Consider the following 20119-nt stretch of genomic DNA (forward strand, 5'->3'; position numbering starts at 1 on the left):
AAATTACTTTTCTGAGTAGATGCTGTGCCCTGTACCTGTGAAACAGTTAGTCGTCATACTCCTTTCCTCTCAGGTTTCTGGCAACCACTAATCTATTTTCCGTGTCTGTGGCAGTGGTGGTGAAACTCAAGTAGGCATCCTGCAGTGGGCTGTTGAAAGCTCTGAAAGATTTGGCGTCACTGCTGCTTTATGGATATACCTCTTCTGGTATTTGATACAACTGAGTCATATAGTATGTGGCCTTCTAGCATAATATTTTCAAGGTTCATCCATATTGTAGTGTGTATCAGTACTTTATTCCTTTTATAGCTAAATTTTTAAAATACAGTTTTAAAAAGTTTATAAGTTGCTCTTTTCTGTAGTGCTGCACAGATAGAGAACCATTAGCTTTCATTTCATAAATCCAGCCAAACATGTTTACTTTTTGATGTTCACTAAATCTCAGCATGGAACAGGAAACTTTCTTCTTGACATTTAATTTTTCATAAAACATACAAAAGAATGATGTTTTAACACCCTTGCCACTGATACATTTGCCTTGATAATCAAGAAAGGTTAGGTTCTTCACTTGACCAGTGAGCAGTGTTTTGAAAGCGAATAACTAGCAGTAAATAATCCAAACTCAGTACATCCAAATTGCCGTTAAAATAATATAGTTAAATTGCTGAATGCTTTCATTGCATATAAGAAGTTAACACATGATTGGTAATTTTAATCCAATACACCCAAAACCAGTAATCTTTGTGGTGGATTCAGCCTTGCTGAACTCAAATGCCATCATTATACATTCGGGTCATTTTGTTTCCTTTTGCTTCATAGCATTTCTGTGCTACCAGCTTTAGTGCTACTCTTTCTTGTGTGTTGAACTCCAAATAGCAAATGAAATAGTAGAACATGTAGAAGGGGTTATTTTTGTTGTTTGAAATAAGAAAAAAATAATAGGACTCTGAGTTCAATCTTTTCTAAACGTGCTTTTTTTTTACATCGTTCTTAAAATTAGTTGTGTTTTAATCCTAATTTAGATTACCTGGAAATATTTCACTCTCAGCATATGTAAAATTTGAAAACTATATACAATCCCACATATCACTAACAATGTGAAATACTTTTATTCTTAGTTATCAAGAATCATTTTTGTTAAATTTTCTCAGACTTTGTCCACAGTAATGTCTTATTAAAACACAACCTTCCTGAATTTAATATTATAGGCAATGTTGGGATAAACTGTGGGGGTTGTTAATAGCATTTGACAAAAAGTATTTTAGAAACCACATTTAAAACACCTTAAAGGCAGGGAAACAAATACACATTTTAATAATGTAAGTGTATTTGTAAGCCCTGAAGGACAAAGACTATGTTGTATTGTTTATGTGTGTGGTGTTATGTTCTGTCTTTTTCTGATTCATGATGTGCAGTATAGCTTCATAATTACTTTACATAATTTGTGACTATGGCGGAAAATAATATAAGTTAATGAGACAGTAAATTCTCCATTATTGAAAGAAAGACAGCTAAAAACCTAGACTAATAAAGAGACTAGGAAAATGGGGGGGGCAAAGAGAAGTCTAAAACTAACATTATGTGGAGTGTACTAAAAGAACAGAATTAAACATACTTCAAAACTAGACTCTGGAAAGTAGAGAACAGAAGGTGCTGAGAAATAACAGTCACGAATGGGATATCTCTTGTGCCCTTCCTAGACGGTAAACTTGTGAATCTAGAGACTACACATAGACAATGGCTTCTTTTTTTAAAAACAGTTTTAGGAGTCATTTGCATATCACTCATAGTTTAAATCATTCTGTGAATGAATTCTAAGATTTAACTTTTGTGGGTGAATTTTGGTAAGAATAATCTCAATTAAAAGCTTTTTCAAATACTGGATCTTTGTTTAAGCTGTACTTTATTAAGTAACAGTGAAGTCTGCCATAGAAATGCCAGTACTCTATCTACATTGCAATGGAGTTTACTTCAAATAGGCTACCAAGTACTTCTTCTTTTTATTTTCTTTTTTTAAATTTTTTTTGTCTTTTTGAGACGGGGTCTCGCTATGCAGTTCAGGCTGGCCTTGAGTTCACTTTGTAGCCCAGGCTGGACTCGAATTTGCAGCCATCCTCCTGCCTCAGCCTCCTGAGTGCTGGGATTACGGGCATGAGCCACCACACCCAGCTCCAAATGTTTCTATTGTAACAGAATTTGTTGTACTTTGAAGCTTTTATATGGCAGACTCACCAGGGAAAGAAGAGTTTTATAAAGAGGAATATAGAAATTATTCTAAAAGGTATATTTATAGGCAAAATGACATGCTTGCAAAACAATAGCAGTAGATAATCTGCTGTTCCAAGTCAAAGAGTAATTGTATCTGCATAGTCCAGAAAGGATCATTGGATGTATTTCAATGTGTTTAAACTTCAGTTTTATCTATAGGTGACAGCAGCCGTATCCATCACATGTTCTAGATATTTGGGAGTTAGAAAAGGATCCTAGAAATCGTGTCATCTGTTTTACAGTTATAAGAAAAATTCGCCAGAGCCATAGCTACTTCAGTTAATGCTTATCTAATAAATGTTTCTCTTAACTCCTTGTCTAGCAGTTGTCCTGCAGTTTTGTAAAACTCTCTTTCAAATAAGATTAAAATGAGGATCTTTTCTCTAGCATTGATCTTTGGTTTTATTTATAAGAATTAATTGGAAAATAACATTGTTAACTTCTTATATGCAATGCAAGCATTCGACAATCTAATTGTATTATTTTAATGGCAAGAGAAAAGCCTAGGTTTTGTTTCAATTGGCAGATAAGTCATCACATCTGTTTTAAATTTAAATTTAGAATCAGTTAGGGAAGTATTAGTATATTTTGTTCTGTTTTGTTTTGGTTTTTTTGGTACCAGCAGTCAAACTCAGGGCTCTGTGCTTGCCAGGCAGGCTCTGTGCTGCTGAGCTATATCCCTGGCTGGTATATTTTGTTGAGAGGAAAACAATTGTCATTAAAAAATGATCCTTCTTTTTAATTCTTTGTAAACAGCAAGAAGTTGAGAAGTTTACAGACCTAGAGAAACTCTACCTCTACCTTCAGCTGCCTTCTGGTCTCAGCAATGGAGAGAAAAGGTATACCTAGTCTTATCTTCACTATAATTACATTGCTTATAGGACATCTCTAAGATGTATGTGTGTTACATGTGCTGTGATTTTAATATTTGAAAATTTTCCTAAAATTATCAGAAAATATTGATAAAATAATAGATTGTTTGAATCTGATGATATTTAGGTAAGTATATACCTGCACTTTTTGCCAGTTCATTTACACAACTGAGTATTTGGTATAAAAATGCAATTTGAGTTATGTTTTATAGGCAGATAGATATATCTATGCATTAGGAGGGATTACAAAAGTTGAACAGAAAACTAAACAATAAATGAATAAATATTGTGAGAAATAAGGTACTGGAATTTTTTTTAAGGCACCATCAAATAAACATATCATATAACGTAAAAGAAAAGAAATTACCAGTATGAACATGAATTCGTAATAAATATTTTAAGAGCTTGGGTATCTTAAAACCCAAAGAAGATATTATTCAGTATCTTCCTTGAAATTAAATAAATTATTCTCATGGTAGCTGAGGTGGATTGGTGAAGCAGCTTTCATCATGCTGTCATTGATACTCAGTTCATGGGATCAATTGATAAAGGGTTCTGCCATGTAATAAACTCTTAGAGTGTTCAGTGGACATGTTAGCCTGGGTAAGGGGGTAGTTGCAAGAACAATGGTAGGAGATGTGTCCATTCAGGATCTCTCTGGTATGAATTCCATTCTGGAGATAGAGTGCTATAGTAAGATTTCAAGGTAGTTATTTTCATATAGTATATTTTTTGAGTAGGCTGAAGAAATAGAAGATAAACAAATTTTCCATAATATTTGTTTTAAAAGTTTCAGCATTTCTGAGTATAGGCAACTGAACAAGTAAGTGAGCCAATAGCCATCAGAGGTAATTTTCACTAAAACTAATACCTTCTATTGTCATTATACAGCTTCCTGTGACTCTTTAGACAAAGGAGTGGAAGAGAGTAGTAACTTAAATATAAACCTTACTATAAAATATGGCTCACAACCACCGGTGGGAAATTTGTATATACATTAGGGTTTGGTTTGGTCAATTTTAATGTGTTTGCACATAGTTCTTTAGTAGAATATTTAGACTTGACTCAAAAATTATTGATTAATTGCTGTCTAGTTCAGCTAAAATGTGTTTTTATTTTATGATTAGTGATCAGAATGCCATGTCATCTAGTCGGGCACAGCAAATGCATGCCTTTTCTTGGATTCGGAATACTCTAGAGGAACATCCTGAGACTTCACTGCCCAAACAGGAAGTCTATGATGAATACAAGTAAGTATAATATGTATAAAACATGCCATGGTAGAGAATTATTATACAGTACTTTACTTACCAAAATGATTTATTTTATCATTGGTGAATATCAGACCAATTTTGGGGAATTGTGCTAAGAAGTCTTAAGATTTCTCACAGTTTTAAGCTTCTGTGCTAGTATATAATACAGAGCAGGATTCTGAATAAAGGGTTTTCTCTAGCGTTCTTCAGGATGTCTACAGGTAGAGGATTTTTGAATAAAGATTCCGGTAGTGTTCTTAGGATCACAGGAAGAATGTGTCTAGGCTTCAAGGGATAGTGGAAAACAGTAGATAGATCAGTAAGAAAAATGTATTTTACTTGGACCTTTTAAAAACCATTTTAATAATCAAAATTCTTTCACTCTTCCATGCCAACCAAAAAATGTTGTGGATTAATTATTGAAGGATAAGAGAGTTCAGTGACTTGTATACATAGAAACAAACACTGGATTATACAGATTAATATTTAAATACTGAAACAAAAATATGGAAATGGAAAAGTACTTCTAGATATATAAAATTAGTTAGAAGGTGCTAAACTCAGTCTTGGTTAAATTTTTATAATTTCTTTGAAAGGGAGAATTTATTTTGACAGAGTAAACAAAACCAAAATTTTCTAGTCACTAAAGTGTCAGACTGCTGGGTGTGGTTGTGCACACCTGTAATCCCAGCACTTGGGAGGCTGAGGCAGGAAGATCCTTGGGAGTTGGAGGCCAGCCTGGGCTACAAAGTGAGTTTAAGGCCAGTCTGAACTACATAGTGAAATCCATAGTCAAAAAGACAAAAAAAAAAAAAAAAAAAAAAGCAAGCCTACAATGTGTAGTAATTATGTAATTTGTAAGACAGTTGATGCAAAGGAACTATATTATTGAGATTATTGGTATGTAGAAAGGAAGTATTCTACCTTCATTCTAAATTCTTGCTATCTTTCTAAAGGAAACATAATGGAACTGGAAAAAGAGACTAGAGAAAAATATCTGAAATAATCAAGAACATGGAGTTAAACTGGAAAACTTTAGCATTTGTGCTCTTTAGAAAGGTTATACACAGTAACCTAATACGCAGTGTTAAATACCCGCTGTGTGCCAAACTTGTTAAATTGTGAGTCTGTGATGAGTAAGAGGGACCCAGCCTCTGTCCTCATAGGAACATAAGTTAATTAAAATAGAAATGACCATGTCAAAGAACCAAATGTAATCCCGTAAAAGACTAAATACCCAGCAGATTTGTGAGATGTGTTGAAGAAACCTTGGATTAAAGATAAAGAGAATGAGTTTGGTCAATAAACCTCCATGACCCAGACAAACTTCTTAACTATTGGTTTTATCAGTTGGCTCATCAGTAACATAAAGCAATTGAAGATGAATGAGATTTCTTTCAGCTTTAAAATTATAAAAGTTCCCTGAAGTATGAAATACTAAGGAACTAATTATGCTCTGATGTTTTGCTAGTTTCCCGTAATACAAATTGCACAAATGAATATGTGATTTTTCATCATGGACTAGTAAGGGAACCCAGGATATTCATACATTCTTGAAGTAATGACCTTCCACTGTGTCAGTACCCTACATTTGCACAAGTGTGATTGTAGCCCATGAGAGCAGTCCATGTGTTTATAAAAAGATCCTACCTTAAGACCAAGTGACAATAGATATTGTGAAATTATTCAGAAGGAAAGAACAACTACAGTGGGGGAAAGGAAAGAAGGGAAAAGGAAAAAATGCTTTGATGAAAGGATAAAATAGGAACAAAGCTTTGTAAATAGGGAAGGGAAGATGGGCTGAAGGGAGGAGAGGGGATTAGGGAAAAGAGAAGAATCAAAATACATCATGTACAAGTACATATTCCCTGTGATGAATATGATCATCATGTATATATAAAATATACTAATAAACTTAAGTTTTAAAAAATATCCTGCCCTGGACAAGGCTTGGTTGTATTTTTCTATATTACTATTGTGAATTTTTTCTTGAAGTCTTTTTCTAAATTTCACATAAATCTTTATATGTTTTTTCCTAAGGATATTAGCCAGATATGGTGGTGCATACCTGTAAATCCAGAACTCTGGGAGGTAAAGGCAGTAAGATCACAAATGAGAGCCCAGCCTGGGCAATTTAGACTCTGTCTCAAAATAGAAAGGGTTAGGGATGTACCTCAGTGTGAATGTTTTTGATTCAATCACTAGTACTGTGAGGGCAGGGAGAAATGAGACATTATAAATCTTCCCTAAGCAAAAGAGATCAAAACATCATATTCTTTGAAATAGTAAGAGCTCCAATTTGGAACATTTTATTTGCAGATTATTAAAGCGTAGTACAAATAAAATGAAGTGATTTAAAGAGTCTGTACTTTAAAAAGGAAGTAGTAGAGTTTTGGGCCGGCCCTCAGCTGCATAGGTGCCCAGGAGGAGGGCCCCCAGTGCCCAGGAAGCTGCGTGTGCCCGGGAGGCCCCGTGGCGGGGTGTGCTAGCCTTTGGGCCGGCCTCCAGCTGCGCACGTGCCTGGGAAGCTGCGCGGCAGGGTGTACCGGCCTTTGAGCCAGCTCCTAGCTGTGCAGGCACCTGGGGGTAGGGCCCCCAGTGCCCGGGAAGCCCTGTGGTGGTGAGTGCTGGCATGCGCCGGCCCTTAGTCCAGCCACTGCCACGCAATTGAGAACTGTCATGGCACAGAGAAACAATGACACAATTGGCCCACCAGCACCGGCTGCGGAGGCCCGCCCACGGACGTGCATGAATCATTCTGACATGGAGAAACCCCTCGGAATACATGCCACACAGTGGGTTGCTCTTGCCCCTGCCATTGAGAACCAGGAAGATCCAGAGTCAGCAGAGGAGCAGCTGGTGAACAAGGACTCGGAGAACATGAGAATACAGCCTAAGCCTGAAGAGTCAGAGGTCTAGTGGACCAGCATCATGAGAGCCATTTGGAAGCTACAAACCAGGAGGACCTTGCACAATACCTGGGGAGACCTCCTGGAAGCCATTCTTCCCCTGACAGTACAGGCTGTGGTGGAGGAGCACGTGGAGCCCCAGAGAGGTCTGCACTGAGATTCCTGCTGCCTGTGCTGACAGTTGGGGAGAGGACACTTAAGTGGTTGTGGGGTCCCAATGCGATGGGAGGCTGGAGAGAAAAAGCTACAAAAAATGGCTTTTGCCCCAGGTGGCTCACTTGGGATGTTAGTAGTAAGAATTGCCTCCTCAGTATTCTATAGCCATGATGAGGAGGAGACCAAGGAGAGAAAACAGACTGAGAAAAAGCAGCTGCTTTTGCTGCAGCACTAAGAGAAACAGACCCTAAGTGTGATTCTTGGGGCCCCAAGAAGAACTTAACAACTGCATTCATCTGCTACCACTGTTAAAAGTCAGGCTACCTCAAGAGGAACTGCCCTAAGAAGCCCCCTGGGCCATACCCTGAGTGCAAATGAGACCACTGGAGATCCATCTGCTCTCTGAAGCGGAGGCCCCAGAGCTCAGACCCCTCCTACCAGTTAGTCCAACAGGAATGAGGGGGCCCAGGGCATACTCTGCCTTCTCCCTCTGGCCAGACTGTCATCTCCGTGGAAGAGCCCTCGGTAATCATGACTACGGAGGAACAAGAAAACAGCCTGTTGCTAGACACAGGTGCAAGTCTGTCAGTCCTTCTTTTCAATCCTGGCCTGCCTTCCAGCCATCACACCTCAGTGAAAGGAGTCACTGGTGAGGAGGTAATGTGCTATTTTTGACAACCCTTAGGCTATAACTACTTGTTAGATCCTTCTTGCGTGTCTCTGTCTTCCTGAGAAACCACTTTGAAGATACCACCATGTATTACAGCAGCCATTGATATTTTCCTACTAATCCGTCCATAACACTGTAATGTTTGTATTGTTTCTATGCTATTTCGTAAATGGATGTATGTTTATTATTATGTGTTTCCTACAACAACCATTGAGAATAGTTAATGATTATTCAATTGGTCACTCATGTATAGCTCTATTCCTTTAGAAGCCACTTTGAAGATACCAAAGTATAGTACAACAACTATTGATAATCTCCTACCTCTTTTGTCTGTAGCTCACTATTATTTGTCTATTTGTTTTCCTGAGAAACTATCTTGTAGATAACAATATATAAAACAACAACCATTGATAATTTCCTACCACTTTGTCTGTAATTTGGTAAGCCCTCCCTATTATCCTGTTATCCTTCTTTTACTCTTTAAAATTAAAAAAAAAAAGTAGTAGATAAAAGCAACTTTTTAATCACTTTCATTCATAGAATTGGAAAGAATTGTGTTAATGATTTTGCTGCTCCTAATGATTTTAGTATTGTATACAAAGCATGAATGTGGATATTTTAGTACATAAAAGGATTTCACTGTTAGAATATACTTTACTATTGTATTCCCCATAGTGCCTACACAGAATATGTAATAATTTAATACTAAAGGTTATTGGGATGGAACCTGGTCCTTGATAATTGATAATACAATTTCCATATCTTAAGTTCTTATCCTCATTTTATAAATGACACATTGAAACCTAGAAAAGATCATTGGCTCTATTAAGTGTTGCAAAACTAGTCAGGGACAGGTATATAAGACTCAGTGTTTCGTAATAGGTGAAGAAGGCAAACCTGTTACTTTTTTTTTTTTTTTTTTTTTTTTTTTCGGTACCGGGAATTGAACTCACAATGTTGCACTTGCCAGGCAAGTGCTGTGCCGCTGAGCTAAATCCCCAGCCCTGAAACCTGTTAAATTTGAAGGATATCAAAGTGATTGGGTAGAAAAAAAAATAAGTTTAGAAATATTACTTGTATTATTTAGCTAGGACTTCTTTGTGTACATAAATAAGCTGTTCAAAGTATGAATTAGTTTACATATGGTTAATATACATGCACAGAAATGATATAGATATTATCAAAGAGCGCACAGTTAACATGATATGTGCTAATGAACACATAAATTGTGCTTCCACAGAATGGATGCAGGTAGAAGCTGCAGATTCCTCTCAGTTGAGTGTTCATCACCTGAAACCCTAATTTACCTTGTCAGTTTAAATAATTTCATAGATATAAAAAGTATAGAAAGACTACAGAAAAGTAAAAAGTAAATTAAAGTACACTATATTTATTAGGAAGGAGCAAAAGTTTTAAAATTGTGTTTTAAAAAACAAAATATAGTTTTATGTTTTGTTTTTGAAAACAAAATGTTAAATCACAGAAGGTAAATTTGTATTTTGACACAAACACTTCTGGTCAGTGAAGATTTTTAGAGAAAATTTGAGAGACTTGTCTTTTCCTAAGACTTTTTTTTCTTATTTGAAGTGCCTAAGTGAAGTTTTCTGAGTGCAACCCTAACAGAATGACCAATCTTAAACTGTTACATTCACTAAAAGCAGCTCTTATTTATCTGAGATACACCTCTATTGCAAGCTGTTCCTGTTGTGTGTGACCCTTTTATAACTCATTGCAGTGATATTTAAATGTATTTATGTGAAGACCAGTCCTTTCAACAGTCATTAAAATCAACATCTCTTTGAGGGAAAAAACAAAAAGTGTAATCTCAGTAATAACTAGCTTCTTTGAATTATTTGTATGCTAAATTAAGATGAATAAAACTAAAAAGCTTTAAGGAAGTTTATATACAGAGTTTAATTTACAAACCATTGAATTTTTTATTCGTTGAAATTTGAAGGTGATTATTCATATATATTTATAAAATGATTAATACATTTTATATTATTTTTCTGATTGCAAAATATGTACTCATATGAACATTTGTACTTATAGTTACAAATGCATGAAGAAGAAAAATAGGAGTCTCAGTACCTAAAAATAACCCTGCTGGTTTATTTCTATGTAGTTTTTAAAAATACTTTTATGTATTTATTCTTGTTTAACCAGATTTAGCTACACTGTTCATGCAATTCTTGGGAGAAGGCAGTTGTATTTAAAGCTGCAGTAAATATCCTTGACTATAATTGAGTGTAGATTAACCGAAATTGGGATTACTTGCTAAACATTATATAATTGTTATCGTAAAGTGCATTTTTGGTATAGTCCATTTGTGCTTTTTAGGTGTCTAGTTCTTAATGCTTATGAACTTTTATACATTAAAGACATTAATTAATAATAAAATGTAACTTTTCCAAAATTACTGTTATGTAATTTCAGTTCTGTTTTTATGAGTCTGATCTGTCCACTTCTTTTTACAGTGTATAGCATTGCTATGCTTAAAAAGAGCTTCCCATGCAACTAGATGCTGAACATTCATCTGTATTTTTCCTAAGTATTTTTGTTTTTACTTTTCATACATAACCTTTAGTCTATTTTACTTATTTATTTATTTATTTATTTTGGGTGGATACTGAGAATCGAACTCAGGACCTTGCACTTGCTAGGCAGGCGCTTGCACCACTGAGCTATATTTGTGGCCTCTCTCTATTTATTTTAGTACATACCATTAGATAAGGCACCAATTTTATTTTTCTTTGAATGTTTAATTATCCCAAGGCTTTTATTAAATAATTTTTGGTTATCATCATCTTACTGAAGGCTCCTGGATTTATTATGATACTTATGCCAATATCACCATTTAAGTACAGTATTTCAGCTCTTAAGCTCCTAAGTGTTTTCAGTAGCTGATAGGCTCAGTCTTTCCTCTTTATACCTCTGTTGCACAATTATTCTTGGTTTTATTTTTTATTTATTTATTTATTTATTTTTTGGTTTTTCTCCGGTACCGGGAACCGAACTCACGACCTTGCGCTTGCCAGGCAGGCGCTTTGCCGATGAGCTAAATCCCCAGCCCCTCTTGGTTTTATTTTTAATCAGTTAATATTTTCATAAGAAGTTGCAGATCACTTTTTAAACTTAAGAAAACCCCATAGGGATTTTGATTCAGTCTTCATAAGTTTAAAATTTTATTTTTAAAAGTTTAGGCTAGAAATATTTCTTAATTTATATCTTTCTATCATGCCCATCACTAAATTTTACTTACTTTCCTTCAGTTATTTTTCTCATTATGTTTATTCCTTGGTAATTATTATTATTTATATTATGAAAAATAAAATTTTTCATTGTTCTTTTGTTTTATAGGCAGTGTTTATTGTTGTACATTTTATACTTACTGAATTTTGTTTAGTCCTTTGGTTTTTACTTCTGACTTTTATTGTTAGCTTATTGTGTGTACTTTGTCCGTTGTCTGTATTTTGTTATTTCGTTAGACTTGCCTCCCAACTTTTAGTATACAGTGATGTCTTGGTTCATGAACTGAATCCTCTCCACTATTTTGGTCACAAACAGAATTAAATTTTCCTCTAAGATCAACATTGAACCTAACCACTGAATTTGATTTCCAACTCTTCCAACTTGGTTTATGACCAGAATTATGGAAAGAAACAAATTTGTGAACCAAGGTACCACTGTAGTGATAAACATCATTTCCTCTAAATTTTCTAATATTAAGAACATGTCATTTATACTTGACCAAGGCTTTATTTTCATGAGAAATGGATATTAAAATAGACCACATTTTTGGCATCTTTTGAGTTTATTTTGCACTACTTTTTTGACTTACTGATACACTGTATTTTATGACTGTACTATCTAATACACATAAAAGCTTTTCCATTATAAAATGTTCTATCACTTATATCTTTGAGTTCTAGTTTCAAGTGTATTATTTAGGATTTTTGTATCTGTGTTCATAAGTGAATTTGCTCTATAAATTTATGCTTTATCATGTTTTCATTTGAGGGTAGGGCAGTTCTATAAAATGATTTTGGAACTCTTCCTAATTTTTTGTGCTCTGAAACAGTTTCATAGCTTGGGACTTACTCATTCTTAAAAGTTTTAGAGAATTTTAGTATAAAACCACCTAGACTGGACCCCTTTTTGGAAAATTGTTTGTATTTCAGGACCCCTTTTTTGAAAATAGTATTGTATTTCATTTTGGTTAGGTTTTGACTTCACTAGTCAATGTGGATAATTTATTTTTCATATTTTCAAGTATATTAGTATAGTAGTATGTATACCTTTTCATTTAATATATTCTATATTTTATTTGCCTTTTGGTTTCTGTAGATTGAGACTTTTGTACCCTCTTCAAGTTTTCCTAGGCCATAGCTTATTTTTATTCAGTTTTCTTTTGTGAAGAAAAAAACTGGTTTTTCATTTATTAGTGCTTTCATTTTTGTTCCTCCTGATTTTTGGGGGTGTTTTTCTTACTCTTTAAATATAATGGTAACTTCTTTCATTCTTTCATGTCTAACATTTGAACATTTATGTCTGTGAATCTACATCTGTTTTGACTCTTCCCCATTGGTATGGATTTGAGTTGTCACATGTCCTGTTGTCTTCTACAGTGTGAAACTACAGTTTTGATATCTTCCTTGATCCAAATTAATAAAAAGTGGTTTTGTTTTGTTCATGTATGTGAGTGAGTTTTTCTTTGTTATATATCTTCTTAATCTCTCATCTGTATTCTGGTAGAGAATATGGTTTAATTTCTGATTTTTAATATTGAAGTATATTTTTAGTCTAGCAAATTATCAGTTTTTATAAATATTTCTGCACACTCTCTTTATGTCACACTGTCTGTTCATTAATATCCACAACATATACTCTTCAATTTTTCATATCTTTCAAATTCTGTGCCCCCAAACTGTTACTCCTTTTTGTCTGTTCTATCAGTTGAAGATGAGCAGTGTGTTGATCTCTCACAAATAAAGATGTCTGTCACAGTTCCTTAGTTTTCTCTAGTTTGTAGATTTCAGGGCTATTTGATAGATTTCTTACTAAGTAACATATGACCTATTTTAGCAATCCTGAAGATCTGTTTGTTTTTACTTTGGGTAGAATCACAAATGTTTTAGATTTTTAAACTTGACAACTTTGGCTATAGTATTTTCTGGTACACAAATACTCTCTGTAAATCTTACATTTTAATCTAATTTTAAAAGAATGCAAAGGCTTAAATTTTTATTATCTAATTATGTGTGAGATACTTTCATGCCTACTTCTTGTGTTTGTGATTTCTATTTTATTAACCAATGTAAGTTAAATTCTTAGCAGAACTTGGTAGGTAGAGATATTCTGGTAACATGCACTTCAAGAGCGTAAAATAAAGAGCATTTCACAAGTTACATAACATAAATATTTTCCTGCCCTTGTAAAATCTAGGCCATGTCTATGCATATGTGCATATTGATAAATTTCTCATATATATAATGTTGTGTAATGTAGTAATAGCTGTATAAGACAGGTGGATATAAAGACTCCCTTTTTTAAGAAGTCTTTATGGCTCAAAGAAATGAATTATAGAAATTTTGAACTTAGGGTTTTGGGGTTCAAGGCCAAACTCCTTAGGTTTTGGGGGTTCAAGGCCAAATTGGTTTCTCATGTAAGGAAACAATGCAATATTTAAGCTTCTGTGTCTTACTTATTTCACTAAGCATTATAGTCTAAGGTGCATCCATTTGCCTACATGTGACTCAAATTGACCCCTTTTATGCATAAGTAGAATACTTTTGTGTTAAATATCACATTTTCTTTATCCGTTTATCTGTGGGTGGACATATAGGTCACTTTCAAGCTTTAGCTATTATGAATTGTGCTCCTATAAACGTGATTATTCATGTATCAATATAATGTACTTCCTGCAGAAAGGGAAAATATGTGTTGAATGGAATTTCTTTTTTAGTTCAGTGGTTTTCTTAGTTTACATTCCCACCAACAATGTAAAAGTGTTCCACTTTCCCCTGCACCGTTGCCAGTATTTGCAGTGTTTTGATTTCTCAATGATAGCTGTTCTTTCTGGAGTAAGATGGAATCTCAGTGTTGTTTTACTTTGTATTGCTCTAATGGCATAATATGCCGAACATTTTTCCATGAACTTTCTGGTCATTTGTATTTCTTCTGAAAAGTGTCTGTTCATTTCAGTTGCCCATTTTTTTGATTGGGTCTTTTATTTGGGGGAAGTATGATTTTTTGACTTAATATATACTTGATATTAGTCCTGTGAGAGTAGTTGGAAAACTTTTTTCCCATTCTATAGGTTGTCTCTTTATTGGTTGTTTTCTTGCTGTGCAGAAGCTTTTTAATTTGATATATTTCTATTTCTTTATTCTTGGTGTTATTTCTTTTACAGTTGGGGTTCTGTTCAAAAAGTCCTTGCTTGCATCTGTATCTTCAAGCGTTTTACCTGTTTTATCTTCCAGCAGATTAAATGTGCAAAAAATCTTTAAATTAAAATTTTAGAGTAAAATTTACCAAGCCTTCATTATATTATGATTTTTTTTTTCTTACATAAACAATGGAAATCTATTCCTTACTATTCTGGACATTGGAGAGGCCTAGCTTAGAGTGCAAGCATGATCAGATTCTAGTGAGGTATACTTTCTTGTATGATGGTGTTTTCTTACTGTTTTCTTATTGCTCTGCCCTTATGGCTTACGCATCTCCCAAAAGAATCCTCTTCCTAACACCATCACTTCGGGGATTAGGAATTTTAAAAATGGATTTTTGGTGGGCACAAACCTGAATACCGTAGCACCAGGGAAGATTCCGCATGAGATTTGCTGTAAAGCAGCATCGTTTTACCCAATGGAGAGCCCACTTTAAGCTTGAATTCTGATCATGAGCTTTTCCCTACAGAGGAGCAAAAGAAGAAACACACACCTTTTGCAGGAACAAAACAGAAAAAAATGACATTGCTGTTGGCAAAAATATGGGCCCTTCATTATTGACAAGTAGAGATAATCCTGACAAAGTGGATGACCTGTAGATAATATTTTCAGAAATACGTGGAAGGTGAAACTGAAATGGAAACTGAAAAACTGAAAAATGTAGTAAGTTTCTTGCTGTGCAGCTTGTTAGAACAGAATATTAGAATACTATCACATTTCACATTGGACTAAATAAAAAACAAAAGTGAGGTGCAAGTATTGAAAACAGTAAACGTTACCAATTCAGTATCATGAATTCTTTTTTCACATTTGATGGATAATATTAATAATATGCCTTAAGATATAAATAGGCTTAAGATTTTACTACTTAAGCTTATAGTAATAGTGAAAATGTCTAAATTGTTACCCTAAATATAATGTCTTATCATATGTTACTACTTTTCAGGTTAATTTTTTTGATACTTCCTTAGTACGGCTTATCATAAAATTTGTTATCCCAGTTTTTGCTTGTCCTTGTGTTTTCCATGATTTTCCCCTCAGGAGTATGGTTTATCTGCACTTTCTTTCCCTTTTTTTACTTGAATTACCACAGATTTCACGTTTTTTCCACATCTGCCCCTCTGAACTCTCTCAACAAGACACCAAATCTCCTCATTTAAAATCAGAATCATTTGAAACTTTGAGTTATCATATGCAGCACCTGCCCTTACTGCCTTTTTTTCACTTGCCCCTAAAATAACATGTAGCAGTCAATAGGTATTCAATATTATTTTAATTAAGACAATTAAGAATTAAATATTTTCACTTCTAAAGACAGAGATATTGCACAAATTAGTACTTTTTAAAGATGGATTAATAAATCAGTCATTAGGTTATCAAACATTAGGTGTATAAAGCCCCTATTCTGAAATAGAAAAAAAAAAACAAAACTAGGGCACAAAGAAAGAATTAAAACCACCACAATTTGGTGAAGGCAGATGAGGTGACTTGTATGACATCATAAAAGTGGAGTAGAATTTTCCAAGCAGGCTAGGGATTCAGATAGGCATTCCACTTGGCGAGTACAATACCAGATCGTGTGCACAGGCTTGAAGTCACACAGTTCAGGAGAAAAGGTCACAAGATTAGACTTCACCCCCTATGAAGGCCATGGAGTCATTGAAAATCAAAAAATAGACAACAGCTCAGAAAGTGAGAAATAATAAGATTAAAGAGAGAACTGGTATTTAGAGATTAGGCAGAATAACAAGAAATGAGAAATTTAAAAGAAAAATCGAAAAGCAGGATACAGTCTAAGAAGGGAGTTCACACAGTCTTGTGTGCCTCATACAGCTCAAGTAAAGACAAGAAAAATGTCTGTCAGTCAGTGGGGCATTAGGATCTACTGCGGAACATTTTCCATTTTGTATTTGAGAATGAGACTTAAATGAAATGCAGTGCCCTGAAAGGTACATAGATGGTAAAGACTTGGAGGGGAGACTAGTATCTTAAAGGGATGGAGAAAGAGAAAGTAAAAATATAGAGTGCTGTTACAAAAGTAGATGTTTTTTAATCCTTAACTGGTAATGATTAAGTTCATGTGTATATAACAAAATTTCCAATTCACAGTGATTTCAGCAAGAGAGTTTAATTGTTCTTTTAGGCATTTCTGTGATTATCAGAGATCCCTATTCCTTCCAACCAAGGCTCCTTACTGACATAATTATTAGCCTGGTTTTGTTTGTTAACATCCAAAATGAGCTCCTGTAGCTGAACATGACTCTTAGAATTCAAATGCAATAAGGGAGGAAAGAAAAGTAAAAAATCACTGATTTACATTATGTATTTGAAATTAACTATACTGACTTCTGTTTTTCTACAGCGTTTGTGAAATATTTATTACTTTTTTCCAAATATATGTTTTTAACCTTATACTAGGTGTTGCTTATTAATAAACCGCAGTAGTATTTAATAATTTTAACTATAATACATAAAATGTCTTAATCATTTTTCAATATACAAGTCAGTAACATTAAGTACATTCTCATTGTTCTGTTGTCATCGCCATCTGTACACAGATAGTGATATCTGTGGCAAAAATAAAACTCCTTTCACTTGTCTAAATAGGTGAAACTAAAACTCAGTACTTGTAGAACAATAACTCTCGGTTATTTCCTCCTCCCAGCTCTTACAAACCAACATATACTACTTTCTGTCTCTCTGCATTTGACCATCTCGTTAGTTTCCTCATCTAAGTGACTCATGCAATATTTGTCCCTTAGTGATTGGTTTATTTCACTCAGCATGTTTTCAAGGTTCATCCATATTTTGTATGTGCCAGAATTTTCCTTTGAAGGCTGTCTTAATATTTTGGTTTATTTATGTTTGCACAGTTTGCTCATCCATTCTTCTATTGATAAATACTAGGTTGCTTCCACTTTTTGATGGTTGTGAATAATGCTGCTGTGTGGATATGCACATATGTTTGAGTCCCTGCTTTCACTTCTTTTCAGTATATATCCAAGTGTTGAATTGCCAGCTCATATAGCAATTCTATTTTTAATATTTTTGGGCAAATGCCGTGCTGTGGTGTGTAGGAAAAATTACTGTCGTAAGAGACAGAAAGTGCTGTGGTGGTTGCTAGGGTGTGGGAGGAGGAAGTAAACAGGAGTTACTCAGTTTAATAAGTACTAAGTTTTAGTTTTGCCAAGTGAAAAGAGATAGTGGGATGGCAGTTAATAGTAGCAAAACAGTGAATGAACTTAATGCCATCGAACCATATATTAAAACTGTTTTAGAGGGTAAATTTTGTGTATCTTATCAACATTTTACATTGCTGCCATCTAATTTTCTCCATTTTTAACAGCACTACTTTTTTTTCTGGATAGTAGCCATCCTTTTGAGTATGAGGTAGTGTCTTAATCTCATTGTGTTTTGGTACATTTTTCCAGAAAGATTAATGGTTAAAAAAAAAAAAAAAAAAGAAAGATTAATAGTATTGAACATCTTTTCACGTGTTCTTTGGACATTGGTATGTCTTATTTATGTGTATTTATTTCTTTTGCCCATTTTTAAAATTTGGTTGTTTATGTTGTTTAGTTGTGTGTTCTTTATATATTCTAGAAGTTGACCTTTTATCACATATGACTTGAAGACTTTTCTCATTCTGTGGGATGAAAAATTTACTCAGCCATGAAAAGTAGAAGTCTTTTTCATTCTGTTGATTCATTTATTTGATACACAGAAGTTTTAAATTTTTATATAATCCAATTAATATATTTTTAATATTTTTTATCTTTTCTTTGTAAAACCACAATAATGATGGATATTTGCTTACAGAGAGACCAAGGTATTCTACAATTGTAAAACCCTAAGTATGACCTATTCTAGTTATCCTGTTTCTTGTTTTTCTTACATTGTTATTTTTTGTGAATAAATGGTCTTCACATACTGTTTAAATACTTGCCAGCATTCAACACTCACTGAAGCAATATTTATTAAGTTCCTGTTTGTAAGGTATCAGACAATGACTGCAGAATAATATGTGCCTGTAAGAAGTTTTCAGTCTAGTTAGCTGTTTTCCCATTTGAAATATTTTTTCCCCCTGCTTCCTTCAACTTTACCATTAGATTCTGCCAAAAGTCCATCCCACTCCCATGAGGTTTTTTTTCCCCTACTGTTTGATCTGTGTCTTTTCTGACAGCCATTGGCATGAATCCTCTTTTTTATCACTTATTTCAATTTGGGTTTTTCTCCCTCTCTTCCAGAACACATGCACATGTTTTAAAATGCAAATAGTAAAAGTTTTCACAGGGGGTAAAACTGTCCTGCATTTGCCAGTCTTGCTTTCTAGACGTTACTTTTAATGGTTTTGGTGGGCATTAAGTTGGTTCTAACAAGTACACTTACAATTCTGGTTCTTTAGAATTAGTTTTTAACTATCATTAAAGGACTTAAATGAATTTCTGCTTTCTCATACATCCCACGTGCACTTGCCTACCCTAGCATCTCAATACGGTTATATCACTATTTTAATTAAATCAGTGTTGACATTAGTTTGATAGATTATTATGCATTGCAATAGTAGTTTTTATCAAGATTGCATTTCTTGTAAAACTTCTGTGTTAATTGACTTCTTTGTTTAAAAAAATTTTTTTTTCTCTATCCTACCTGTATGCAGTGGCAGATAGTCATAATCCCAGCCACTGAGATGGGAGGATTGTGAGTTACCTGGGCAACATAGTAATACCCATATCTTTTTAGAGAAAATCTATATGTACATATAGAGGAATGTCTCAAAAAAAAGGAAAGAAAAATAAATACACTTATGCTATATATGTACCTGTGTGTCCTGAATTGTATCCAGATGCTCCATTATTACAGTACTATATCTTACATTCTATTGGAAGTCCTTCCTGTTCTTATTTCCTGTTTTCCTAGAGACTTTCTTCCCAATCTATGCCTCAGCCTCCCAGAGTGCTGGAATTACAGCTATGTCACCATGCCCAGATCTAACAAAGCTTTTTTTTTTTTTTTTTAAACCATCTGTTGTCTGACTTGGAAAAAAAATTATTTTGGGAGGAAGCGACATAGATCTGAATGATATGAGGACCTTTAAACTAATATTAGATGCAAATGTGATTTGCTAGACCCATATACCAGCACATTAATCACTTCTACTCCTTAGTCTTAATGCATGTGATTCAGATTTATGCAGTAGCAATAATCACAATTACTATATTTCATTGAGAATTATTCATAGGTTCACCATTTTCAATTGTATAATTCAGTAGATTTTAAAAATATTTACAAGGTTGAGGCAACAGAAACACTGATTCCAGAATGTTCTCATCATCTCTCCAAAACCCCATATCCAAAGCAGTCACTGTTTTCTTCCTCCAGAGCCTTACTAACAAATAATCTGTCTTCTGTCTCTGAATTTGCCTTTTCTGGAGATTTCATACAAATGAAATCTTACATTATGCAGACTGTTCTGTCTGGTTTCCTCTCAAACTACCTAACCTACAAAGTGTTGTAGCATGTATCTGCCTATTCATTTTTC

General features: G+C 34.2%; 1 protein-coding gene across 3 annotated transcripts in view; it reads left to right on the forward strand.

Annotated features, from left to right (window-relative positions):
• The window catches only part of Rfx7 (regulatory factor X, 7), a 61623-nt gene that overhangs the window by 17890 nt on the left and 23614 nt on the right, over positions 1–20119 (forward strand). The window contains exons 2-3 of one of the 3 annotated variants that reach the window (XM_005376601.2): positions 3025–3107; positions 4268–4390. In XM_005376601.2, the coding sequence (XP_005376658.1) occupies positions 4281–4390 (110 nt within the window). In that variant the 5' untranslated portion in view covers positions 3025–3107; positions 4268–4280. The other 2 variants (XM_005376600.2, XM_005376598.2) reach the window with 2 other exon arrangements.

This window comes from Chinchilla lanigera, unplaced genomic scaffold (genome assembly GCF_000276665.1).
Source record: "Chinchilla lanigera isolate Chin_1 unplaced genomic scaffold, ChiLan1.0 scaffold00008, whole genome shotgun sequence".
Lineage (NCBI taxonomy): Eukaryota > Metazoa > Chordata > Mammalia > Rodentia > Chinchillidae > Chinchilla > Chinchilla lanigera.